General features: G+C 43.5%; 1 protein-coding gene across 1 annotated transcript in view; it reads right to left on the bottom strand.

Annotated features, from left to right (window-relative positions):
• Positions 1–6,996: 6,996 nt before the first annotated feature.
• Positions 6,997–27,469, bottom strand: part of mora (CHORD-like protein) — a 51,465-nt gene continuing 30,992 nt past the window's right edge. The window contains exons 4-5 of the mRNA XM_070105286.1: positions 8,364–8,549; positions 6,997–7,498 (exon numbers count right to left, since the gene is read on the bottom strand). Coding sequence (XP_069961387.1) covers positions 7,292–7,498; positions 8,364–8,549 — 393 coding nt within the window. The 3' untranslated portion in view covers positions 6,997–7,291. The remainder of the gene's footprint in view (positions 7,499–8,363; positions 8,550–27,469) is intronic.

Below are 27,469 nucleotides of genomic sequence, written 5' to 3'. Positions count from 1 at the left end.
TACCTCTAGTTCTTTCAATAATAACTACTAAACACTTTTCCTGGTACACTCAATAAACTAATTCCTCTAATTTTTACAATCTCTTTTATCCCCCTTCCCTTTATATAAAGGAACTATACATGCTCTCTGCCAATCCCTAGGTACCTTCCCCTCTTTCATACATTTATTAAACAAAAATACCATCCACTAACACTATATACCCCCCTGCTTTTAACATTTCTGTAATGATCCCATCAGTTCCAGCTACTTTACCTCCTTTCATTCTACGTAATGCCTCACGCACCTCCTCCACACACACATCCTGCTCTTCTTCACACCTTAAAGGTGGTATACCTCCCTGGCAAATGCATGAAATTACCGCCTCCCTTTCTTCGTCGACATTTAAAAGTTCCTCAAAATATTCCCTCCATCTCCCCATCTACTAACTCCCCTACTATGTTTTTTAACTGACAAATACATTCGTTCCCTAGGCTTTGTTTAACTCACTCCAAAATTTTTTCTTCTCATTAAAATTACTTGACAGTGCCTCTCCCACTATCATCTGCTCTCCTATTGCACTCTCTCACCAATCTCTTCATCTTTCTTTTACTCTCCATATACTCTTATAACACTTCTGCTTCGTAAAAACCTCGCATAAGCTACCTTTTTCTCTTTTATCACACCCTTGACTTCTTCATCCCACCAATCACTCCTCTTTCCTCCTGCACCCACTCTCCTATAACCACAAACTTCTGCCCCACATTCTAATACTGCATTTTTAAAACTATTCCAACCCTCTACAACCCCCTCCCCCCCACAACTCACACTTGCACTAGCCCACCTTTCTGCCAAGAGTTGCTTATATCTCACCCAAACTTCCTCCTCCTTTAGTTTATATGCTTTCACCTCTCTTACTTGTTGCTGCCATTTTCCTCTTGCTCTATCTACCTCTTACTCTATCTGTAGCTACAACTAAATAATGATCCGATATATCAGTTGCCCCTCTATAAACATGTGCATCCTAGAGCCTACCCATCAACCTTTTATCCACCAATACATTATCTAACCAACTACTTTCATAACATGCTATATCATACCTTGTATATTTATTTATCGTCTTTTTCATAAAATACGTATTACTTATTACCCAACCTCTTTCTATACATAAATCAATTAAAGGCTCCCTATTTTTGTTTACCCCTGGCACCCCAAATTTACCTACTACTCCCTCCACAACATTTTTACCCACTTTAGCACTGAAATCCCCAACCACAAGTACTCTCACACTTGGTTCAAAACTCCCCACACATTCACTCAACATTTCCCAAAATCTCTCTCTCTCCTCTACACTTCATTCTTCTCCAGGTGCATATACGCTTACAATAACCCGCTTTTCACATCCAACCTTTATTTTACTCCACATAATCCTTGAATTAATACATCTATACTCCCTCTTTTCCTGCCATAGCTTATCCTTCAACATTATTGCTACTCCTCCTTTAGCTCTATTTGAAACCCTTGACCTAATCACATTTATTTCTCTCCACCGAAACTCTCCCACCCCTTTCAGCTTTGTTTCACTTAAAGCCAGGATATCCAGCTTCTTCTCATTCATAACAGTCACAATCATCTCTTTCTTATCATTCGCACAACATCCACACACACATCCCACTTTGACAATTTTCTTATTTTTTTTTTTAGTAATCATTACATTAAAAGGGGTTACTAGCCCATTGTTCCCGGCGAAACAAAGCTGAAGGGGGTAGGGGAGTTTCGGTGGGGGGAAATAAATGGGATTAAATCTGGAGTATTTGAGAGAGTTAGAGCAAAGGAAGGGGTAGCAGTAATGTTGAATGATCAGTTATGGAAGGAGAAAAGAGAATATGAATGTGTAAATGCAAGAATTATGTGGATTAAAGTAAAGGTTGGATGCGAGAAGTGGGTCATAATAAGCGTGTATGCACCTGGAGAAGAGAGGAATGCAGAGAGAGAGAGAGATTTTGGGAGATGTTAAGTGAATTTATAGGAGCCTTTGAACCAAGTGAGAGAGTAATTGTGGTAGGGGACCTGAATGCTAAAGTAGGAGAAACTTTTAGAAAGGGTGTGGTAGGTAAGTTTTGGGTGCCAGGTGTAAATGATAATGGGAGCCCTTTGATTGAACTTTGTATAGAAAGGGGTTTAGTTATAGGTAATACATATTTTAAGAAAAAGAGGATAAATAAGTATACAAGATATGATGTAGGGCGAAATGACAGTAGTTTGTTGGATTATGTATTGGTAGATAAAAGACTGTTGAGTAGACTTCAGAATGTACATGTTTATAGAGGGGCCACAGATATATCAGATCACTTTCTAGTTGTAGCTACACTGAGAGTAAAAGGTAGATGGGATACAAGGAGAATAGAAGCATCAGGGAAGAGAGAGGTGAAGGTTTATAAACTAAAAGAGGAGGCAGTTAGGGAAAGATATAAACAGCTATTGGAGGATAGATGGGCTAATGAGAGCATAGGCAATGGGGTCGAAAAGGTATGGGGTAGGTTTAAAAATGTAGTGTTAGAGTGTTCAGCAGAAGTTTGTGGTTACAGGAAAGTGGGTGCGGGAGGGAAGAGGAGCGATTGGTGGAATGATGATGTAAAGAGAGTAGTAAGGGAGAAAAAGTTAGCATATGAGAAGTTTTTACAAAGTAGAAGTGATGCAAGGAGGGAAGAGTATATGGAGAAAAAGAGAGAGGTTAAGAGAGTGGTGAAGCAATGTAAAAAGAGAGCAAATGAGAGAGTGGGTGAGATGTTATCAACAAATTTTGTTGAAAATAAGAAAAAGTTTTGGAGTGAGATTAACAAGTTAAGGAAGCCTAGAGAACAAATGGATTTGTCAGTTAAAAATAGGAGAGGAGAGTTATTAAATGGAGAGTTAGAGGTATTGGGAAGATGGAGAGAATATTTTGAGGAATTGTTAAATGTTGATGAAGATAGGGAAGCTGTGATTTCGTGTATAGGGCAAGGAGGAATAACATCTTGTAGGAGTGAGGAAGAGCCAGTTGTGAGTGTGGGGGAAGTTCGTGAGGCAGTAGGTAAAATGAAAGGGGGTAAGGCAGCCGGGATTGATGGGATAAAGATAGAAATGTTAAAAGCAGGTGGGGATATAGTTTTGGAGTGGTTGGTGCAATTATTTAATAAATGTATGGAAGAGGGTAAGGTACCTAGGGATTGGCAGAGAGCATGCATAGTTTGTTTGTATAAAGGCAAAGGGGACAAAAGAGAGTGCAAAAATTATAGGGGGATAAGTCTTTTGAGTATACCTGGTAAAGTGTATGGTAGAGTTATTATTGAAAGAATTAAAATTAAGACAGAATAGGATAGCAGATGAACAAGGAGGCTTTAGGAAAGGTAGGGGGTGTGTGGACCAGGTGTTTACAGTGAAACATATAAGTGAACAGTATTTAGATAAGGCTAAAGAGGTCTTTGTGGCATTTGTGGATTTGGAAAAGGCGTATGACAGGGTGGATAGGGGGGCAATGTGGCAGATGTTGCAAGTGTATGGTGTAGGAGGTAGGTTACTGAAAGCAGTGAAGAGTTTTTACGAGGATAGTGAGGCTCAAGTTAGAGTACATAGGAAAGAGGGAAATTATTTCCCAGTAAAAGTAGGCCTTAGACAAGGATGTGTGATGTCACCGTGGTTGTTTAATATATTTATAGATGGGGTTGTAAGAAAAGTAAATGCGAGGGTCTTGACAAGAGGCGTGGAGTTAAAAGATAAAGAATCACACAAAGTGGGAGTTGTCACAGTTGCTCTTTGCTGATGACACTGTGCTCTTGGGAGATTCTGAAGAGAAGTTGCAGAGATTGGTGGATGAATTTGGTAGGGTGTGCAAAAGAAGAAAATTAAAAGTGAATACAGGAAAGAGTAAGGTTATGAGGATAACAAAAATATTAGGTGATGAAAGACTGGATATCAGATTGGAGGGAGAGAGTATGGAGGAGGTGAATGTATTCAGATATTTGGGAGTGGACGTGTCAGCGGATGGGTCTATGAAAGATGAGGTGAATCATAGAATTGATGAGGGGAAAAGGGTGAGTGGTGCACTTAGGAGTCTGTGGAGACAAAGAACTTTGTCCTTGGAGGCAAAGAGGGGAATGTATGAGAGTATAGTTTTACCAACACTCTTATATGGGTGTGAAGCATGGGTGATGAATGTTGCAGCGAGGAGAAGGCTGGAGGCAGTGGAGATGTCATGTCTGAGGGCAATGTGGTGTGAATATAATGCAGAGAATTCGTAGTTTGGAAGTTAGGAGGAGGTGCGGGATTACCAAAACTGTTGTCCAGAGGGCTGAGGAAGGGTTGTTGAGGTGGTTCGGACATGTAGAGAGAATGGAGCGAAACAGAATGACTTCAAGAGTGTATCAGTCTGTAGTGGAAGGAAGGCGGGGTAAGGGTCGGCCTAGGAAAGGTTGGAGGGAGGGGGTAAAGGAGGTTTTGTGCGCGAGGGGCTTGGACTTCCAGCAGGCGTGCGTGAGCGTGTTTGATAGGAGTGAATGGAGACAAATGGTTTTTAATACTTGACGTGCTGTTGGAGTGTGAGCAAAGTAACATTTATGAAGGGATTCAGGGAAACCTGCAGGCCGGACTTGAGTCCTGGAGATGGGAAGTACAGTGCCTGCACTCTGAAGGAGGGGTGTTAATGTTGCAGTTTAAAAACTGTAGTGTAAAGCACCCTTCTGGCAAGACAGTGATGGAGTGAATGATGGTGAAAGTTTTTCTTTTTCGGGCCACCCTTGCCAGTGTGATAAAAAAAAAAATATTTTACAACACACATGGCTTACGGAGGAAAGATTCTTATTCCACTTCCCCATGGATATAAAAGGAAAAGTAATAAGAAAAGAACTATTAAGATAAAATCAAAGAAAACTCAGAGGAGTGTGTATAAATAAATGTGTACATGTATGTGTAGTGTGACCTAATAAAGTAAAAGTAGCAAGACGTACCTGTAATCTTGCGTATTTATGAGACACAAAAGACACCAGCAGTCCTACCATCATGTAAAACAAATACAGGCTTTCGTTTTACACTCGCTTGGCAGGACAGTAGTACCTCCCTGGGTGGTTGCTGTCTACCAACCTACTATACATATACATAATATGGCCCAGGAATGCATACTTTGCATGCTTAATTCCATAAGTTTTCCATCAAATCTTGCATTTTTTTGTCATTACCTTTAAAAAAAAATTCTCCACCATTTCAGAAGATAAAAATTATATATATTTTTTTAAATAGTGCCAGTGAAAGTTAACAGTAATACCATGCATCTCTGCTGTCCTGTTATTTAAGTGCACACAAAAAGAAAACCATCTTTTCTGTGCATGTGTCCTCTTTTCTGTCTAGGAAAGTAGTCAAGGGACATGCTCACCAGGCCTCGCCTAAAATGGATCACTCATCAATATAACACCAACATGTGATCCACATGGTATATATGAATTATCTTATGATGGACAAATGGAACTACTAGTTTTGGCTTCTTTCCAGGTTTAACTTGGATCATACTGTATGCATTTAGCAGTATTACATCTAAGAGATGAAAATCATTTTCATACACCACTTGAAAATCATTACAATTCACAGACACAATTTGCATGTCTAATTTGTCAACTAAGTGCATACTGTAATAAAGTTGGTAGAATTACCGACAATATGTAAAGTAAAAGGACACAAGTGCAACTAATGTGACATTTATTGTGGCAACGTTTTGATCTCCAGGAGCTTTATCAAGCCATTAATGGCTTGATAAAGTTCCTGGAGAGCGAAACGTTGCCACAATAAATGTCACATTAGTTGCACTTGTGTCCTTTTACTTTACCTAAGTGCATACTGTTGGTGTAATCGAAGACTGCAAATGGTTTCTGAACATGTCAGTCATGTTTTATTGGCACCCCTTGTATTGGCATGAGTATATATGCGATGCTCTTATGGTAACATAGAAGTACAAATGAGTATAAACCCAGGGTTGGGGAAGTCTGGCAATAACACGCGAGAAGGAATGTTCAGTAAACAACAACCATAAATTTGCTGGGACAAAATTTACCAACAACTATTAGACATTCTGGGAAACACTCATGAGCACCCTAAATCCTCACCAGTGCCTGGAAAAGCATACAAGGTCTGTATTAAATATGCACCACTGACCAAGCCTAGATTAGATAAAAAGAGCATAGGAGATGGTACAATAAAGCATTTAAATTACTGGGAATGCCTTTGTCCTAAATATGTACTCATTGGAGTGGAGGAGAATCATGATACATACCTGGAAAGTGCTAGAGGGTTCTTGACCCAAATCTTCACACTGCCATAAACTGGAGTGAGAGATATGGGAGAAAGTGCAAATGAATCCAGTGAAAAGTAGGGGTGCAGTGGGCACAATAAGGGAACAGTGTTAATGTCTGTAGCCCCAGACTATTCAGCACCTCACCAGACGATATCAGAAACTGGAAAAGTATCTTCACCAGGTGCCAGATCCCAGATCCCAAATCCACCAGGTTGTGATGGATATGGGGGTAAGTGGGCCACCAGCAGCAGCACCAGACAAGCCTGACCCAAGGAGCCAGAATGCATAGAAGGTAAAGGTGACATTGGTGGGACTTAATTCTGCTGGTCGTGGTAGTGAAAGGGTTAAAGGAGATGGAATTCGCATGATGGAAATCACACTGACCGTTCAGCAAGCCATATATTGGATTAAAAGTTGGCAATCCAAGCGAGTTTCAAGAAACACTCAAAACTTTGCAGACATTCCAAAATTTTAGACAACTCCACAAAATTTTGAAGGAGTCTTCAATAGTATGCTCACACACTACCCCCAATCAAGAATTCTGTAACTGTTTTCAACAAAAGTAAAGTAAAAAATTCAACAAATGAGGAACCAGAGGCCACCCACCTTTTCATGCTAGTGTCTACAAAGGAGACCCAAGACCAACTGTTGAACTATGATATTTAAGTTAAACTGAAGGAATTAAAAAAAAAAATTACAAGTTCCTTTAACATGTTTATTATTAATAGTCTTGCATGATCACATATTTTGTCATCTTGACAAAAAGCCAAGAATCACAACTTACTGGAGGACATAAATTATTTCTGTATAACATTAAAAAATTAAAATGATCAAAAATATACAAATTTAATATGCTCACCCTATTAACAAATCTGCATGTTTAAGGGTAATAAAAATGCACCTACTGGTATCTCTTCTCTGTTCATGAAGAAATCAAGGTCTCTTATTGCACATACTTTAAAATCAATATAAGCTATCCTAAAAGTAATACTACCTTCAAAGATCACTAAGGTCAACTGCATCAACCATTTGTTCTAGGCCACCTTCAGCTTTTTCATCGGCTTTCTCGTCGTCGGTCTTGTTATTAGAAGTTTGTTCTCTTTCAACGTTCAGTGTGCGCCAGCTTGATGGTTCTGCTTTCCTAAGTTTGATTTCCACCTTGGATGCTGCTAAACATACGCTGCTCTGGTCCACGTCAATCAACTGTAAATATAAACGAAACTGAAGTATAAGGGTTTCCTAAGCTTTTGTGTAACACACTTTTAGAAAATACAAAATTTAGAATGAAACTAAAAATTGTATTCTATTACTGGTAATTCCTGAAAGGAACCAAGTTGGCATAGCATCACCCGCTTTTGCATATGATAAGTTAATTACAGCTCTATTACAACACTGGGTTCTTGCAATTAGTAGAATGCTAGTAATCTATTGGTACAGTACAGTACAGTACTGAACTTTACAACTCCACCATATAACAAGGATATTTCCAGTCTAGAATGCTACATATGACAGTTATATAAGAGAAGAAAATTAAAAAAGTGGTTACTAAAGTATGTCAGGAAAACAGTTGCACATAAAAAAGTAAATGTAGAAAATCAGAAAGATGATAATGCAAGTTGGAACAAAAGTTCAAAGAATGGGACAAGTTGTAGTCGATAAGAAATAACTGGAAATGCCTTAATAAAGGTTCAAATTGCTGCTTGTACATCTTAACTATACCATCTATTATAATAGGACAAAGTTATAATGGATTTTTATTATTATTTTAAATAAATTCAAAAGGAGTGCTAAATCCTTAAGGGTTATACAGCACCTGGGAAATGGTTCAAAAGTGTTTCACTGGCATTAAAGTGATTATGGAGTGTTATGGAAAAATTTTCCTTTGAGTATATACAGAATACAGATAACAAAATATGTGTATGAAACTTCAAAGGTTAAAAAATTACCAGGAGAATGTCTATGGGCCCTTTTCTTAACAGGAACAATCCTTAACTTACACATAACCTATATAGATAACACTGATTATACCCTTGTCCTACTCTAATACAACCAACCATTTTCAACTTACCCCAGTAAGCTCGATATCCAACGTGAACACGTTTTCATCTCCAAAGACAATGTTTGCATTGAGTCTGATAGGGTTAGCTTCCACGTAAGTAGGTGCAGGATCAGAAAGCTTTGCATAGACTGCGACACACACATGGGTAGCAGTTTGATGCCAATCAAAACGGCAGGCGGCTACTTTCTTAGTTTCCTGAAAATCAAGATAATTTTATAGCCTTGTTGATGTCTCAATAGGTTATCTGTTAAAAATGCCAGAGGATCACACCTTGGGCCCATCTCAAACCAGGCTACCCAAATCTGAAAGGCAACATTACAAGAACAACTATAGTAAACCATCGAATTAATGAACTCTGGATGGGAAAAGTGTTAGGATCAACTGATTGGGGAACAATAAAGTTTGTGGGTTACAGAATACTTTTTTTTTTTTTTTTTTTTTAATGGTCATGGCCAAATAATCTCCCCCACCATTAGCCCATTATAGCCAGGGATTATGGCATTATTAAACAAGTGTTCCTAAAAGTGCAAGAATTGTGCAAATATCACAATTTAAATGACTAAACTGCAACATCCCCCCCCCCTTTTTCTTCAGAGTGCAGGCACTGTACTCTGGAATGGCTTACCGATTATCCTGAATTTCTTCGTAAATGTTACCTCAGTCGCACTCCAACAGTACATCAAGCTATAAAAATGCTTGTCTCCACTCAAATCTGATTGAATGTGTTCTTGCAAGCCTGCTGGCTGATTTAGTCTCGTGTACTAAAACTTCCTTTACCCCTTCCTCTAATCCTTCCTGGGGACAACCATCCCTTCCAACTCTACTCCATTCTCTAAATGCCCAAACCACCTCAACCCTCTCCACTATCTGAATTATACATTTCAAAACCCCACACACTAATTTCAGCACTAAATTCTCTGCACAACATTGCTCTCATACCATGACATTTCCAATGTTGCTAGCCTCCTTGCTGCAACATTTAACCCTTTGACTGTTTCGGTCATATGCATACATCTTATGAGCCACCGTGTTTGACATTAATACACAAAAATTCTAGCGGCTTCAAATCAAGCAGGAGAAAGCTGGTAGGCCCACATGTGACAGAATGGGTCTCCATGGTCAGTGTGCACCATATGAAAAAAATAAATAAATCGGGGAGCCAGTGGTGCATTGTGGGAATGCCATTTCAGTAGTCCTTGTTCATCATGCCTAGCAGTAAGAAATATCTGACTCCCCGGCAAATCTGGGACTCTTCTCTTCCCAAGTAATGCTCTAACACAGATGGAGGTGTCAGTGAAGATCAATTTCATGGTTTTGAGGAGTTTGTGACCAAAAGCATTGTCCAGGATACGAGAAAAATGAAGGAGAATGAAGAATGAGAGAGAGAATGAAGGAGAAAGATACAGTACCTAGGCAGGAGGATGGAGGGGAATCTATCATCCGACCCCATTGTTTTGACGTACAGTAGGGGGAGAGAGTAATGATACAATATGTCATTTTGACAGCTGCCGGAGACACACACACACACACAACACAAGCTTGCTGGAGATAATAACAGTTATATGAAAGTGTGCAGTGTCTATATGTGTATATATATTATAGAACAATAGTACTAAACAATTTTTGTATTGTTTCTTTAAGTAAGTTTTGTAAACAATATATTGATAATTATGTTTGTGTGCTTATTGTGTTGTATACGAGTGTATATATGTACATTACACCTTACTTTGGTCTCACAGGCCACATAAGTTACCTGAAAAAATAAAGTAGTGGAAAAAGCAAGATACCTTCGAATGAGAGTAAAAAAATAATGGGCGAGCGGCATTCGCCATTGTTGCCATAAGCGGCTCATTTTCTGCCAACTTTACGCCTCTATATCTCGGTAAGTACTGATGCCAAAAAAGTTTTTTGGGCTTTAAACAATCAGAAAAATAATCTTAACATTTTAATGAGAATTTTATTTTTTTTTTTTTTTTTTTTTTTAAATATTTTTCAACACCAGGAGACACTTCAGGATTTGGGGTTTTGACAGTCAAGGGGTTAAGGCCCATGCCTCATACATGTAAAAGTGTTGGAACCACTATACAAGTGCTCCCCTACTTATGATGGTTTAACATAATATTTCTACCTTACAATGGTGCAAAAATAATTACTTTGGAGAAGAAACTTGGATAATTACCCGCACGAATGCAGTAAGTTTAACATGTATTCACTTATTTACTTCTCAATACTGGTATTTAGTTACAGCAATTATTTGTTTTATGTATTCAGTGACAGTAGTTATTTACTTATACAGTGGACCCCTGACTTACGATATTAATCCGTTCCTGAGAGCACATCGTAAGACGAAATTATTGTAGGTTGAATTAATTTTCCCCATAAGAAATAATGGAAATCAAATTAATCCGTTCCAGACATCCCAAAGTATGAAAAAAAAATATTTTTACCACATGAAATATACATTTTCCTACACACAAAAAGAAGGAAACATGCACACAATATATATTGTGTAATGAAGAATAAATGACACCTTTATTGCAGATGTGGTGATGAGTGATGGGATGGGAGGTGGGGAGATGATGGAGGTGTATATATTTTTTGGAAGGGGAATCCCTTCCATAAGGACTTTAGGTAGCAAGTCCTTTTCTGGGGTTACTTCCCTTCTTTTAATGCCACTGGAAACAACTTGCGAGTCACTGGACCTCTGTTGCACCAAAAATCTGTCCATAGAGCTCTGTACCTCGCGTTCCTTTAAGATTTTCTTAAAGTGGTTCACAACATTGTCATTGTAAAAGTCACCAGCATGGCTTGCAATAGCAGTGTCAGGGCGATTTTCTTCCATAAAGGTTTGCAGTTCAACCCACTTTGCACACATTTCCTTAATCTTTGAAGAAGGCAACTTCCTCAATTTCTCTCTCCCCTCCTCTGAAGCAATTTCCTCAGTTGTGGCCTCTTGCTGTTGCAGATGCTCTTGCAGCTCATCAGTGGTTAGTTCTTCATCGCTGTCCTCCACCAACTCTTCCACACCCCCCCCACTAACCTCCAACCCCATGGATTTCCCCAGTGCCACAATAGATTCCACAACTGGCATTGGCTCCTCAGGGGTAGCCCCAAACCCTTCAAAATCCCTCCCTTCTACACATTCTGGCCACAATTTCCTCCAAACAGAGTTCAAGGTCCTCTTAGTCACTCCCTCCCAAGCCTTACCTACAAGGTTTACACAATTGAGGATACTAAAGTGATCTTTCCAAAACTCTTCGGGACAATCGAGTGTCTGACGTCACTTCAAAGCACTTTTGAAACACTGCTTTGGTGTACAGTTTTTTGAAATTTGAAATAACTTGCTGGTCCATGGGCTGGAGGAGAGGAGTGGTATTAGGAGGCAAGAATTTCACTTTGATAAAACTCAAGTCCCCCGAAATTCGCTCTGCCAAGTCTGAAGGATGACCAGGAGCATTGTCTAATACCAGGAGGCACTTAAGCTTCAATTTATTTTCCAGGAGGTAATTTTTCACAGTGGGGCCAAACACATAGTAAAACCAGTCATAGAGAAAGTCCCTAGTGACCCATGCCTTATTGTTTGCCCTCCACATCACACACAAATTAGCCTTGACGACATTGTTTTTCGTGAACACTGGGAGTTTCAGAGAGATACACGAGTAGAGGCTTCACTCTGCAATCACTACTAGCATTACTACACAACATTAAGGTTAGCCTGTCTTTCAAAGGCTTGTGTCCTGGCAGTGCTTTTCCCTCCTGTGTAATGTAGGTCCTGTTTGGCATTTTCTTCCAAAATAGGCCTGTTTCGTCACAAACACTTGTTGGGGTTTCAATCCTTCAGCCTCTATGTACCCCTGGAATTCCTGCACATATTTTTCAGCCACTTTTTGGTCCGAACTGGCAGCCTCACATTGCCTTATCACACTATGTATGCCACTACGATTCTTAAATCTCTCAAACTAACCTTTGCTGGCCTTAATTCGCATCACCACTAGTTGCAGGCATTTTTTTAATTAAATCGTCATGCAACTGCCTTGCCTTTTCACATATGATTGCTTGAGAGATGCTATCTCCTGTTATCTGTTTTTCGTTTATCCACACCAATAACAGTCTCAACATCTTCGAGTACTTGCGATCTGTTTTTCGTAAAGATACTTGCACCTTCCACAACAGCAGCTTCCTTGATTGCCTTTTTACTGGCCAGGATAGTAGCGATGGCTGACTGGGGTTTGCTGTACAACCTGGCCAGCTCAGAGGCATGCACTCCACTTTCAAACTTATTATCTTTTTCTTCATTTCAATAGTAAATTTCACCCTTTTTACCACAGGGTTGGCAGCAGAAGCTTTCTTTGGGCCCATGGTGGCTTATTTAGCAGTTACAAGCACTAAAAACACTAATACAAAATGTTCCGAATGTATGCGTGGAATTATTATTATTATTATAATAAAAAAGAAGCGCTAAGCCACAAGGGCTATACAGCGCTGCAGGGCAGGAAGGAAGTGAGGGCATCAGGTGGCAAAACGGAGGTGGAGGAGTAATAGGTTACGGATAACAGCGGGGCAGTGGATGGTGAAAGGGTAAAGGGCAGCAAGAGACTGAGCTAGAAAGGGCTGAGGGGAGTGCATATCATCATCAGTTTGTGGAGTAAATCAGTCGTTGTCAAGAAGTCAATGAGAGAGTCAGGATTAAAGGAGGGTCCATCAGCAAGAAGGGAAGGTAAAGAGAGAGTAGCAGAACGAAGACGGCATTGGAGGTAAATTCTGCGTGCTCGTTGATAGAGAGGGCAGTCTAACAGAATGTGGCTAATCGATACTGGAACTTGACACTGCTCACAGAGAGGAACAGGGTGCCTCTCCATGAGATACCCGTGAGTAAGACGAGTGTGGCCAATGCGAAGGCGGGAGAGAGTGGTCTCCCAACCACGGCACTGATGACAAGACGACGGCCAGTAACCTATGCTCGGTTTAATAGAATGAAGTTTGTTACCAAGCAGAGTTGAATAACGTTGTTGCCAACGGGTGTGAAGGTGGGTAGCTATTGCAGCAAAAGTCCAGAAATGGAACACCTCTATAGGAAATTGGTAGGTCATGTACTGCTGACCACGCATCAGTGTCTGCCTGTTCATTGCCCTGTATGTTGACATGACCAGGGACCCAACAAAAAATAATATCTTTATGTTTGGTAGAGATATGGCGTAGCCAAAGTTGGATACGGAGAACTAGGGGGTGAGATGCATCAAATTTTCGTATAGCCTGTAGAGCACTAAGGGAGTCTGAGACTACCACAAATGATGACACAGGCATAGATGCGATACGAATAAGTGCTGCAAGAATGGCATACAATTCAGCAGTAAAAATGCTAGTCAAAGATAGTAAATGCCCCCCGCACGACGCTGTTCGGAAACACTGCTGCGAATCCGACGCCGTCTGAACACAGAGCCATCTGTGTACACAGCGATGGCATGAGAATGGGAGTGGAAGTGATCAAGACAGAGAGAGCGGGAAGCCACCATAGGCAGTTGAGCTTTCGAGCAAGGGAGTGAGAAAGAACAGACCTGAACAGCTGGAACTTCCCGGGGGGTAGGGAAAAGTGAGATGCTACATGAGCATATAAAGGTGCTAACAGAAGGGAAGACAAGAGCGAATGTAGGAGAAGAGAAAAGGGACGGAGCAAACAGGGGTGGTGAACGAATAAAGAATGTCTACTAATATCGGTGACCATTCTATAAATGGAAGGATTGTGGAGATCGTGAGAGCGTACATACTAGCGAAGGCAATGGGCATCACGGCGATCAGACAAGGATGGAACATTCGCTTCTGCATAGAGGCTCTCAACACGGAAAGAGCGAAAAGCACCAAGGCACAAACGTAATCCTTGGTGATGGATGGGGTTAAGGCTAGAGAGAGTAGCAGCAGAGGCCGCTGAATAAATCTGGTCACCATAATTGAGTTTCGATAAAACGAGGGCTGAATGTAGGCGAAGCAGAGTTCGACGATCAGCTCCCCAGGAAAGTTTGAGCAAGGGTTTTAAGAAGGTTTAGCCGGCTGTGACAAGTTGCCTTCAGAGAGGTAATGTGAGGTTTCCAGGATAACCTGCGGTCAAAGAGAAGGCCTAGAAACCTGACTGTATCACGTTCGGGGAAACGGGAGCCATAGAGATACAAAGGATGATCGGAGATGACAGAGCGTCTAGTGAAAGTAATTTGGCGAGTTTTGGTACTGGAAAATTTAAACCCATGCGTGGTGGCCCAAGTGGAAACACGGTCGACCGCATACTGGAGAGAAACTGCAATGAGATGACAGTCAGTGCCTGCACAAGCAATAGCGAAGTCATCAACATAGAGTGATGACCAAATATTGGGTGGAAGAACAGAGGCCAAATCATTTATAGCAAGGAGAAAAAGTGTTGTGCTTAGAACACATCCCTGAGGGACACCTTCAGCTTGGACGAAGTCCGGGGAAAGAACATTATTGACTCGAGCATGGAAATGTCTGTCAGTTAACCCTTTCAGGGTCCAAGGCCAAAATCTGAAGTCACGCACCAGTGTCCAAGAAATTTTGAAAAAAAAAAAAAAAAAAAATTCTTAGAGAATTAAAGAGCATATTTTTGTGAAGGTAATAAAACAAAAAAAATTAGAATCTGATCAGTACTTACCGAGATACAGTGCCAAGAAGTTTATAGAAAATGATGTGGTGGTGGCAACTTCGACGAATTCCACATACGCGTATTATATTATTTTGTTGTTTTTGTTGTTTTTTCTTTTCTTTTCCAATTTTTTTCTATTCCTACTAACATTTGGGGCCTGAGAGACCAATACTGTATATAATTGATATATATATACTCACTGTATTGAACACAATAACCGCACTAAAGTTATTATCATATTATTGTTTACCACTGTTGTTTATTACAATAAACATGCACAAATATTGTATAATACTAATGTTCTATCATATATTTACATATTTACAATCACTGGACATGGTTTTAGAACTGCTGGAGCTTGTGGAACTCCTTGAAACAAGGCACCATGCACAGAGGCACCTTACATTCCTCACACATAAACCGAGTGTCTTTGCGTCTTTGTTGCCGTCGTTTTGTTTGTGCACAGACAATGCATCTTTTCTGAGCAAATTTCTTTTGAGTTGAAGGAAGCTGTATTATGAAATGATCACCTTCTCTCCTCAAACACTTGGGTATATTGTGATGAATTCGAGGACCATGTTGTATTGCAGGTGTTGTTACCTGGTGCTTCATTATGAGTTGTCTGACAACAGACAAACAAAATTCACCATACGGTGGTCTGTTACCAGTCTTTATTTGGTACATATTATATGCATTCAGCATTGAAATGTCCATGAGATGGAAGAAAAGTTTCATGTACCACTTGCAACTCTTACGAACACAGTCAACAAAACCAATCTGCATGTCACACTTGTCAACCAAGAGCATGTTTTGTGTATAATCAATCACTGACACTGGTTTTCGAATACGTTCATTAGTCACTCGATCAACTTTGCCACTGTCTTGCATTTCATTACGGTGAATGGTTGTCAACAATGTGACATCTCGTTTGTCATGCCATGATGTCATTGGCAGTAAACACCTGCACGTCATCACCACGACCACCTGCGTTGAGCCTGGGCATATGTTTACGATTAGAACGCACTGTGCCACACACATCTGTCTTGTTCACTCGCATGAAATCACTGAGTAATGGGCTTGTGTACCAGTTATCGGTATATAATGTATGGCCCTTACCAAGATAAGGTGCCATCATGTTTCTCACTACGTCACCTGAGATACCCAATAACATCTTGGTATCTTTCAATGTTTTACTACCCGTGTATACAACAATATCCAACACCAGGCCACTGTCATAATCACAGAGTACAAACAATTGTATACCAAAGCGGTTCCTCTTGCTCGGTATATACTGCTTGAATGACAGTCTACCTTTGAACAAAATCAAAGACTCGTCAATTACAAGATTCTTGAATGGATAAAAGTATATCCTGAACTTTTGTTTGAGATACATGAAAACATTTCTAATCTTGTATAACCTGTCACTTCTGTCAGGCCTGGTTTTGTCAGAGAAGTGCAACATACGTAACAGTAAGATAAACCTGTTCACTGGTATTATTTCACTGAAGGATGGGGTACAAATTAGCCGATCTGTGGACCAGTATGCTTTTATATTATGCTTATAGACGTGAGGCATAAGCATTATTGTTGCAAAAAGCAAATACATTTCTGCAACAGTCGTCTCTTTCCACCTGTGTAGTCTTGACTGTGGTGATAAGATCGTATTTGCCATGGTGTACTGAAAATACTTATTACTTTCCCTTGCAATAATTTCCATCAATGGCTGGTCAAAGAATAATTCAAAGAATTCCAGTTCATTGGCCGTGGTTCCAAGGGGACAGGTAGGTAGAATTCCACTTTGAGAGTCATCAAAGTGGTGAGGGATGGGAACAAAATTGGGATTTTGCTGCCAATCCCACATACGGTTTGCTGGTGGATACTGGACATCATAGGCTGGTTGTACGGGTGGTTGTGGTTGTGGCGGGCTGGTGGCTGACGCTCCGCTTTGTAGTTGAACTGATGAGTCAGCAGCGTGGGTCCCCGCGTGGCACAGTGAGTCACGCATGGCGGTGCCACTACCACCACCAGCACCACTAACACCATCCACTGATGCCTGTGGCCCATCCATGCCAAGTGTAGCCACATCATCCTCACTATCACTACCTAAAACGGGTGTAGGGCCACGGGATGTACTCCGGGATGTACTCCGTCCTCTGGGCACAGCATAGGGTACACTACCCGAGCGCATGCGGCGGCGAACATACCGACGCTTCACTGGTGAATATGTTTCCTCACTATCACTACTCGAATGATCGTCGAGCGCAATAAAATCACAATCCACGTCAGAATCATCGTCATTACTGAAGTCAGAGGCCTGGCCACGGGAAAATATTAGTTTTCTCTTACGTTTAGGAACACCCGACCGTGAGTCACGAGTGCCCACACCAGAGGTAGAAGGTCGAGGATCGTCGGGGTTTTCTGCACTATTATCGATATCCTGGTCATCATTTTCGGTCACTAACTTATCAAAGCCGTAGAATTCGTCTTCATTTCCACTTCCATCAGTGTCAGAACTATCAGACAGGAAGAGGAGAGTCCCAATTCTCCGGAGAGTGAGAGCTGACTTGCGACGAGGCATGGTGAACAAGGGTGACTGAGCCGGCGTTCCCACAATGCTATGCAGGTGCCTAGATTTTTTGTTTACGGCGCACACCCACGGCGCACACCCACGGCGCAGACCCATTCTCTCACATGTAGGCCTATGAGCGCTTTCGCACTAAATTTGACGGCGCTAGAATTTTGGCATAGATCTATGGTTTGGACACTCACCGAAAAGCCGTAGATCTATGGGACGGACCCTGAAAGGGTTAAAAAGTTCTTAAGGAAGGATGGTAGATTGCCTCGGAGGCCTAAGGAGTGGGCCTGGGCCAAAATATTATACCTCCAAGTTGTGTCATATGCCTTCTCAAGGTCAAAAAATATGGCAATAACCGAGTGATTATTCGCAAAGGCATTACGAACATACGTATCCAAGTGTAGTAAGGGGTCTATGGTAGAACGGCCCTTACGAAAGCCATATTGACTAGCGGAGAGATTGTCGTGCGTCTCTAAATACCACATTAAACGGTGATTTACGAGACGTTCCATCACTTTGCAAACTGCACTAGTAAGAGCGATGGGATGATAGTGGGAGGCATGTCCTGTAGTACCCGGTTTGCGGAAAGGGAGAACAATAGCAGATTTCCACAGTTGGGCAAGAACTTCTTGTGCCCAAATAAGATTGAAGAGGTGTAAGAGGACTACAAGGGCTGACTGATGTAAATGTTGTAACATACGAATATGAATGTTGTCAGGCCCAGCTGCCGATGATCGGCACTGTTCTTCTCTGAGAGAAGAAAAGTCCAAGGGTACTAACTCTCTGGCAGACTTTGAGGAAAGAAACGAGGGGCATAGATGGAGCCCCCAGGAAATACGGACCAGATGTGTCCCAAGTTCAATGGCAACGTCGAGAGGGTTTGCTACATCAACACCAGCGACCCGTAGAACAGGAGCCGGGTCAGGAGAGTATTTACCACTCAATTTCCTCACTTTTTTCCAGACTGCACTCATAGAAGAAGCAGAGGTGATGGTGGAAACAGTCTCGCCAGCAAGTGCGTTTAGCATCACGGATGACACGGCAAGCGATCGCACGCTTCTGCTTAAAATCAAGAAGTCTCTCAGCGGTTCTATTGTGCCGGTACCTGCTCCATGCAGCGCGTTTCAAACGTACTGCACAAGCACAAGCAGGAGACCACCAAGGCACGCACTTCTGAGAATGCCTGCCTGAGGTTTGGGGTATAGAATGAGAAGCTGCGGTATAAACTGACGTCGAGAAGAGGTGTAGGAGCTCATCAATGGAGGATGAAGAAGGAACCTCACTAAAAGCAGTGAGTTGCGAGTAAAGGTCCCAATTTGCCCGATCAAATTGCCAGCGAGGGCTATGGAAAGGTGGTGAACAGGAAGGAGAAGCAAGAATGATTGGAAAATGATCGCTGTCATGTAGGTCCAGTAAAACAGACCAGGTGAAGTCTAGTGCAGTGGAGGAAGAGCAGACTGACAGATCGATGCGAGAGAGAGTATGAGTACGAGGATCAAAATGGGTGGGAGTACCCGTATTTAAAACATGGAGGGGGTGAGAGGCGAGAAAAGCCTCCAACTGGATGCCACGCGAGTCACAATGAGACCCCCCCCCGAGGAAATGGTGGGCGTTAAAATCACCAAGTAACAGAAGTGGTGGTGGTAAGGATGAAACTAGAAAGGCAAAATCTGGGATAGAAAATGCTCGAGGAGAGAGATATAAAGAACATATTGTAAACCACTTAGTCAAGTGGATACGGGCTGCAGTGTAATGCAGCGAGGTATGGACAAATAGTTGACAGTACGGAATATCATTGCGTAGAAGAAGGGCACTTTCATTAAAGGTCCCATCTGAGAAAGGATCCGAAGAATACAATAAATTATAGCCTGAGATAGGATGTGGCTGAGTGTAATTTTGGTTCTTGTAAGCAAGCACCAACAGGGAAAAACCTGGAAAGCAACATCTGAAGCTCACCCCGATTACCCGAGGCCGCGGATATTCCACTGTAAATAGGCCACGATTGGCAATAAAGAAAATACCAGGAATCCGTAGGGAAGGGCACCTACGGACTAGAGGGGTTAGAAAAGTCAACGTGTGGTGGCATTGGAAGACGTTAAAGTAGCGAAGGAACGGAGCCTTGCGAAGAATGGAGTTGTGGAGATGGAGGAGAGGGAAGAGAGGGAGGAGGAGGTGGATCAGTGTCCATTGAAGGTTTAGTCTCTGCAATATATTCTGAAATGGCTTCAAGTGTTTCTGAATTCAAAGATGTATGGGAGACAATATTGGAGGTAGAAGGAGGAGGGTGAGTAAAGATTGGGACAGTAATGGACTGTACCAAAGTAGAGGGGGACGAAAGAGTGTAGGGAACTGTAGAAGTAGTGTGGGAGGGGACAGAAGAGGCAGAAACCTGGGAGGTGGCAGAAGAGGGGGAAACTTGGGAGGGGACGGGGGTGGAAGGTATAGTACGAGGAGGAGGGTGAACTTCCACACTTGTAATAGAGCCAGAGAGAGGGGAAGAACTAGACACAGACTGGAAAGGTAAAGTGCGAAGGTGGAAGAAGGGAAGGAAGGGGCAAAGAAGATTTGAGCACTGGGGATTTTTTGGACTTCTGAGAAGTAGAGGGGCGATTGGTATAAGGTGTCATACGGGGTCTTGTCGATACTGGAGCTTGTGAGGAAGGACGCGAAGATGTGAGAACAGACTGAGTTGTAGTCGGGACGTCAGAGCCAAGGACAGCAAAAGGATTAGATGCCGGAGTGGCTATGGGAGGGGCAACAACAGAGGCGGCTGCAGAAGATGGGACCCCAGAAGTGGGAGGACGTTTTGAAACACGAGAATAAGAAACATGGGGTAGTCTCCCTTGGAGGCGGAGATGAGTAACTGCCATAGCATAAGGGAGACCTTCTGCCTCTTTGAGGCAACGGATTTCATGCTCATTCAAGTAGACCTGGCAACGGCGAGAGTACGAAGGGTGAGCCTCATTACAATTAAGGCAAGATGGAGGTTGACTGCAAGATGCATTAGAATGGTCGTCGGCACCACAGACTGGGCATTCGGCTATAGATCTGCAATATTTTGCTGGGTGACCAAAACACCAGCAATTTCTACACTGTTGTGGCGAAGGGATCACCTTTCGAACTTGTAACCGATGTCCCGCGACATAAACAGAGGATGGGAGTTCACGGCTGTCGAAAGTTAATCGAGCCACATTGCAAGGGTAACGTCTCCGTCCGCGGGCAGGAAGGACCTAAGTGTCTACTTTGAGGATTGGGAGATCCTGGAGTTCCAGCTGTTCAAGAATGTCATTGCCACACGACTGGAAATTCTGTTGGACTATGGTATGGGGCAGAATGACAATACCACTACAAGAATTGAGAGAAAGATGTTTTTCAATAGTGATAGGAGTAGTATCGATATGCAAAAGGAGAGAAAGATCATGAGCTTGGGTAGCATTCTGGACAGTGACAATGCGCGTACCGCTCTTGAGAGCATGAAATGAAATGTCTCTACCAACATGATGCAGGAGTGCTTTGCCAATACTATGGTCAGAAAGATAGGCAGAAGAAGAAGTCGGTCTTAAAGTAAAGAATTTAGTCCATTGTGTGGTCCGAAACTGAGCGTGGAGAGGGAGTGCATGACGTGTCGGTCGTTTCCGAGTAGAATGGGAAGGTAACGAAGGAACATCATCAGGAGATTGACGTTGGCGTTTAGGAGTAGGACCGGAGTTGGTCTGTCGTGAAACGGGCTGGCGATTCGAAAATTGCCGTACCGTAGAGGGAGAGGCCGGAAGCAGTCAAAGGAGAGCGGAGGTCAGACAAATTGAAGGAGTCAGTCGTAGCCCCGGTACCCGAAGCGGGTGAGGAAAACAGCACCAGCAAGAGGTACAGGGGCATCAGGAGTGTCCGAAGAGTGGTCTATAAACAAGGCAGGGTCAGAATGGGGTGCGGTATCAAGAAGGGGCCCGGGGGTAGTGGGTTCTCCATGGTTAGGTTACTCCTTTGCTTTTTGTTTTTAAGAAAAAAAAAGAAAGAAAAGAAAATAAAAATAAAAAAAAAGAATAAAAAAAAGGGGGGAGCGGGGAGGAATAGTTCCCAGGAGGAATGAAAGGGCCGGAAATCTCCCTCCGCACCAAAGAGGACCTCAGCACCGCTAGTAGCGCAGATGCAGCATGGAACCCGTGCCATACCCTACCCTTCATGCCAGTAAACCAGCAATCTGGGATAGCAACCTCACCTGCCGAGCTACCTCGGTGGACAAAAGAGAGGGCGGCCGGATATCCGCCACAAGGCATACCTCCTTCGGCCACCACCCCCGGAATCCGAAAGGTGGCTTCCAGAGATACACCCGTCGCCCGAAAGACACCCAAAGCTACTCCGGGATACCGGAGAGGGATTGGGACATCCCCAGGCAATCCAGATTCCACGGCAAATTACGCCACCGCCAAGAACCTCAACGGAATGGGATGGACCCCGGTGTCCTTTCCCCTACCTAGGAACTAGCGCGCCTGTGGGAGAAATCCCAAAGGCCAAAAAGAAGAAGGGCAAAAGGGAGGGGTGAGGAGGAGGAGGAGGAATGGAAAAAGGGGAGGATGGGGAGGATGGGATAGGGGAGGGGAGAATGGGGGGTAATTAGGTTCGGTCTGAGGAAGAAGACCGACAGGGCTAATTCCTCAGACCAAGAGCCTCTTCACCACGCCAAGGAGCCCCCCTTGAAGAGGGGATGAGATGAAGAAGGTCGTTGAAGTAGACATTCCATAACAATGGACCCAGCACACTTCCTTGTGGAACACTTGCCCCAATAGGATGTCTTGCTGATTCCGTTCCATTGAGAACTACACTTAGAGATCTACCATGAAGGTAGTCACTGAGGAGACATAGCATAGAGCCTGCAATTCCCAGTGATTGAAGTTTTGCTAAGAGGCCCTGGTGCCACACCCGGTCAAAAGCGCCAGCAATGTCCAGTGCTACCACACAGCTGACTTTGGATTCATCCAGTGACTGGTGCCACTTAGTGGAGAGGTTTAACAACAGATCAGCAGCAGAGTAACCTTTCCTGAAGCCATATTGACGATAACAAAGTAGCGAGTGGTAGTCAAAAAACTCTGTCATTTGTCTTGAGATTATTGTCTCAAGGATCTTACCAGTGATTGACAGGAGTGACACTGGTCTGTAGTTGCTGATTTCTGCTCTGCTCTTTTTGTGAACAGGGACTACATTCACCTCTTTCCATAGAGAGGGCCATTTACACTGTACTAGGCAGTGCTGAAAGATGCGAGTTAGAGGTGCTGCTAGCTGGTCTGCACATCTTCTCAACAATCTTGGGCTCAACTTGTCTGGGCCCACAGCCTTTTCTTGGTCAAGCGATTTAAGTAGGAAATGCACCTCCTCCTGCCTTATTGTCACCACTGACAGTTTTGACACAGTTCTTGCAGCTAGCCAAGGAGGGTCCCTTGCTGGATCAGGAACTTGCATTTTGGTAGCAAAGTGTTCAGCAAAGAGGTCCGCCTTCTCTTGACTACTAGTAGAGGTGGTCCCATCCTGTCGATTTAGAGGTGGAATAAGTTCATCAGGCAGATAACCTTGTCTGTCCTTGACCAGGGACCACCAGGTTTTGGAGCCTACCCTACCTGATGCTAACTTTCTTTTAGTGTCCACCTCCCATTTAGCAATGGCCCACTTTTGAACATCACCCATATGCCTACAGGCTTGCATGTGCAAGTTCCTGTTATAGGTGGTAGGATGTCTCTTATACCTTCGCCATGCTTTGTACTTAGCAGTAGCAGCCTCTCTACAACGAAAGCCAAACCAAGGCTGATCTGTAGGCTTCGTCACATATTGCCGGTGAGGAATGTGTTCTTGTTGTAGATTAAGGATGTGTCCAGTGAAGGCTTTCACTTGGTTGTCAACATCCCCTTGGAGAAGAGCATTCCAGTCGGTGGTGGCGAGCTCAGAGCAAAGGGCTGGCCAATTACCTCTTTCCCATAGCCAGGTTGTGCGTGTGGACTCCACCTCGTTCTGTTGGGATCTTAAGTGTCGTAAAAACAGCCTTGTGGTCAGACGATCCAACATAGCCGAGGGGTTGACAAGTGACTATGCCTTCTGCCAGATCACTCACTACTGGGTCAAGGGAGGAGCCAGAGATATGAGTAGGGAAATCAACAAAGTTTCTCATGTCAAACACTGCAAGGTCATCAAAGTCCCTCTGTATAAGGTGCTGGTTGAGGTCACCAACAATTATAATATGTTGACAGTTGTGTTGTAGCAGAAGGGAGTCAATATTTTCCATTAGGAAGTTGATAGGGTCTGCATGTTGCCACTGAGGTCTGTACATTGCACATGCTAGTACAGAGGTACTAGTGTTTATACAGAGCTTGAAGAACATCATTTCAAGATGTGTAGGGGTGGCAACATCAATGTGCTGGGCATGAACACTTTTAGAGAAGCACACAGCAACACCTCCTCCTTGCCCTTGCCTGTCTCTTCTCATCCATGAGGTGTAGCCAGCAATTCTTGCAAAATTTTCTGGAGTCCTGTCATCCAAAAATGTTTCAACAACAGCTATCATGTCGGGACGTCGAGTGTTCACAAAACTATGTGTGAGCTCTCCAACATTAGTAATGAAACCTCTAATGTTGGCCAACAGGATGCTGATAGACTGGCTCCTCATGATGAAGTGGTCAGCTTGAGGTGGTGGGTGTGTAGGGAATGTAAGGTGCCTGCCCTTGAGAGAGGTAGGGTACTGAGGCAGCTGCAGGGATGTAGGTCTGTGGTCTTGTATAAGGCGCAATCCCACCTGCTGGGCTGGGATAGGAGTAGCTAAGTGGGTGACGTGTGAGTGTGTTCACCAATTCAGAGATCCTGCTGGTTTGTTCTGAGAACAGGTCTCTAAACAGGTGGCCCTGTCTGTCAAGTTCCTTTTTCTTCCGACACTGGTCCTCCTTATGTCCTTTCTTGTAGCAGTAATTACACCTGGTATCTCGCAGGCAGTTGTTGGCAGTGTGCCCCTTCCGGTGACAGCGAGAGCACAGCCTAGGTGCCTGGGAGGGTAGACTAGGATTTGTTGCACCTCCTGAGTTTTGCAGATTTGTCCTCAGATTCTGCCGCTGGAACTGTGTTAGTGGAGGGTGAGACGGCTGTAGATGTCTTCCTCCTCCACGTCCTCTGCCCCGTCCTCTCTCACTCACACTCTCTCACACACTCACTCTCACACTCACTCACTCTCTCTCTCAATCTCTCTCTCACTCTCTCTCTCACTCTCTCACTCACTCTCACTCACACTCACTCACACTCTCTCTCACTCACTCTCACTCTCTCTCACTCACTCTCACTCTCTCTCACTCACACTCACTCACTCTCACTCACACTCACTCTCTCTCACTCACACTCACTCTCTCTCACTCACACTCACTCACACTCTCACTCACTCACACTCTCACTCACTCACACTCTCTCACTCACTCACACTCTCACTCACTCACACACTCACTCACTCACACTCTCTCACTCACTCACACTCTCTCACTCACTCACACTCTCACTCACTCACACTCTCACTCACACTCTCACTCACACTCTCACTCACACTCTCACTCACACTCTCACTCACTCACTCACACTCACTCACACTCACACTCTCACTCACACTCTCTCTCACTCACACTCTCTCTCACTCACACTCACACTCTCTCTCACTCACACTCACACTCACACTCTCACACTCACACTCTCACACTCACACTCACACTCTCACACTCTCACTCTCTCTCTCACACTCACACACACACTCACACACTCACACACACTCACACACACTCTCTCACACACACTCTCTCTCACACACTTTCTCTCACACACTCTCCCTCACTCTCTCTCTCACACTCACACTCTCCCTCACTCTCTCACACTCACACACACTCTCACACTCTCTCACACTCTCTCTCTCACACACACTTTCTCTCACACACTCTCTCCCTCACTCTCTCTCACACACTCTCTCACACTCACACTCTCTCTCACACTCACACACACTCTCTCACACACACACTTTCTCTCTCTCACACTCACTCACACTCACACTCTCTCTCACTCACACTCACTCTCTCACTCACACACTCTCACTCACACAAATTCTCTCTCACTCACACACACTCTCTCTCACTCACACTCACTCTCACTCACTCACACTCACTCACACTCACTCTCACTCACACTCACTCTCACTCACTCTCTCTCACTCTCACTCACACACACTCTCACTCACACTCTCACTCTCTCTCACTCACACTCTCTCACTCACACTCTCTCTCACTCACACTCTCTCTCACACTCTCTCTCACTCACACTCTCTCTCACTCACACTCACACTCTCTCTCACTCACACTCTCTCTCTCACACTCTCTCTCTCACTCACACTCTCACTCACACTCTCTCTCTCACTCACACTCTCTCTCTCACTCACACTCTCTCTCTCACTCACACTCTCTCACTCACACTCTCTCTCTCACTCACACTCTCTCTCTCACTCACACTCTCTCTCTCACTCACACTCTCTCACTCACTCACACTCTCTCACTCACTCACACTCTCTCACTCACTCACACTCTCTCTCACTCACACTCTCTCTCACTCACACTCTCTCTCACTCACACTCTCTCTCACTCACACTCTCTCTCACTCACACTCTCTCACTCACACTCTCTCTCACACTCTCTCTCACACTCTCTCTCTCTCACACTCTCTCTCTCTCACACTCTCTCTCTCTCACACTCTCTCTCTCTCACACTCTCTCTCTCTCACACTCACACTCTCACACTCACACTCTCACACTCACACTCACACTCACACTCTCACACTCACACTCTCACACTCACACTCTCACACTCACACTCTCACACTCACACTCACACTCTCACACTCACACTCTCACACTCTCTCTCTCACACTCTCTCACACACACTCACACACACACTCACACTCTCTCACACACACTTTCTCTCACACACTCTCTCCCTCACTCTCTCTCTCACTCACACTCTCTCTCTCACACTCACACACACTCTCACACTCTCTCACACTCTCTCTCTCACACACACTTTCTCTCACACTCTCTCTCCCTCACTCTCTCTCTCTCACTCACACTCTCTCACTCACACTCTCTCACTCACACTCTCTCACTCACACTCTCTCTCTCTCTCTCACTCACACTCTCTCTCTCTCTCACACTCACACTCTCTCTCTCTCTCACACTCACACTCTCTCTCTCTCACACTCACACACACACACTCTCACACTCTCTCTCACACACACACTTTCTCTCTCACACTCTCTCTTTTTTTTTTTTTTTTTTTTTTTTTTTTTTTTTTTTACACAAGGTTTGACAGGTTAAGGATCCCTAGCTTTATTGACAGCTATTTACAGGTTAAGGATTCCTAACTTTATTGGCAAGCTAAGAGCTGTTACCTACATCAGCTCATTTGAAAGCATTTTTTTTTGTTATGAGACATACAAGTAGGGAACAGGATGAAGTTGGAGCCATCTGTGGGCCAGCATTTTCATTTGATCAACTGACGTTATCCCGTTGACATCATTATGCTGTACGAATGTGTTCCATACTCGAGTCATCCTGGGTATGTATGATCTCAGATGGAGTGATGTTCTGGAGAAGGGTACAGCCAGAGTGAAGTTGCTGCTTTCTGCCCGTCTTGTGGCATAAAAGCTTGTTTCACGCTGTCCTCGAAGTGGATCCAAGTGTGGTATTTTGACAATATTGGCCTTGTACATAACAGTAAGGCCACCCACATCCCTCCTATGTTGAAGGCTCTGCTGAAATGACAGATCTATCCAGGATGGGTCCAGGCGAGAGATGAGAGGTCTTGCTCTGTTCTCTACTCTGTCAAGCAGTCGCAGATGAGA

Source organism: Cherax quadricarinatus, chromosome 6 (assembly GCF_038502225.1).
Source record: "Cherax quadricarinatus isolate ZL_2023a chromosome 6, ASM3850222v1, whole genome shotgun sequence".
Lineage (NCBI taxonomy): Eukaryota > Metazoa > Arthropoda > Malacostraca > Decapoda > Parastacidae > Cherax > Cherax quadricarinatus.
The sequence above is the reverse complement of the archived record's forward strand: the minus strand, read 5'-3'. Positions and strand labels throughout refer to the sequence as shown.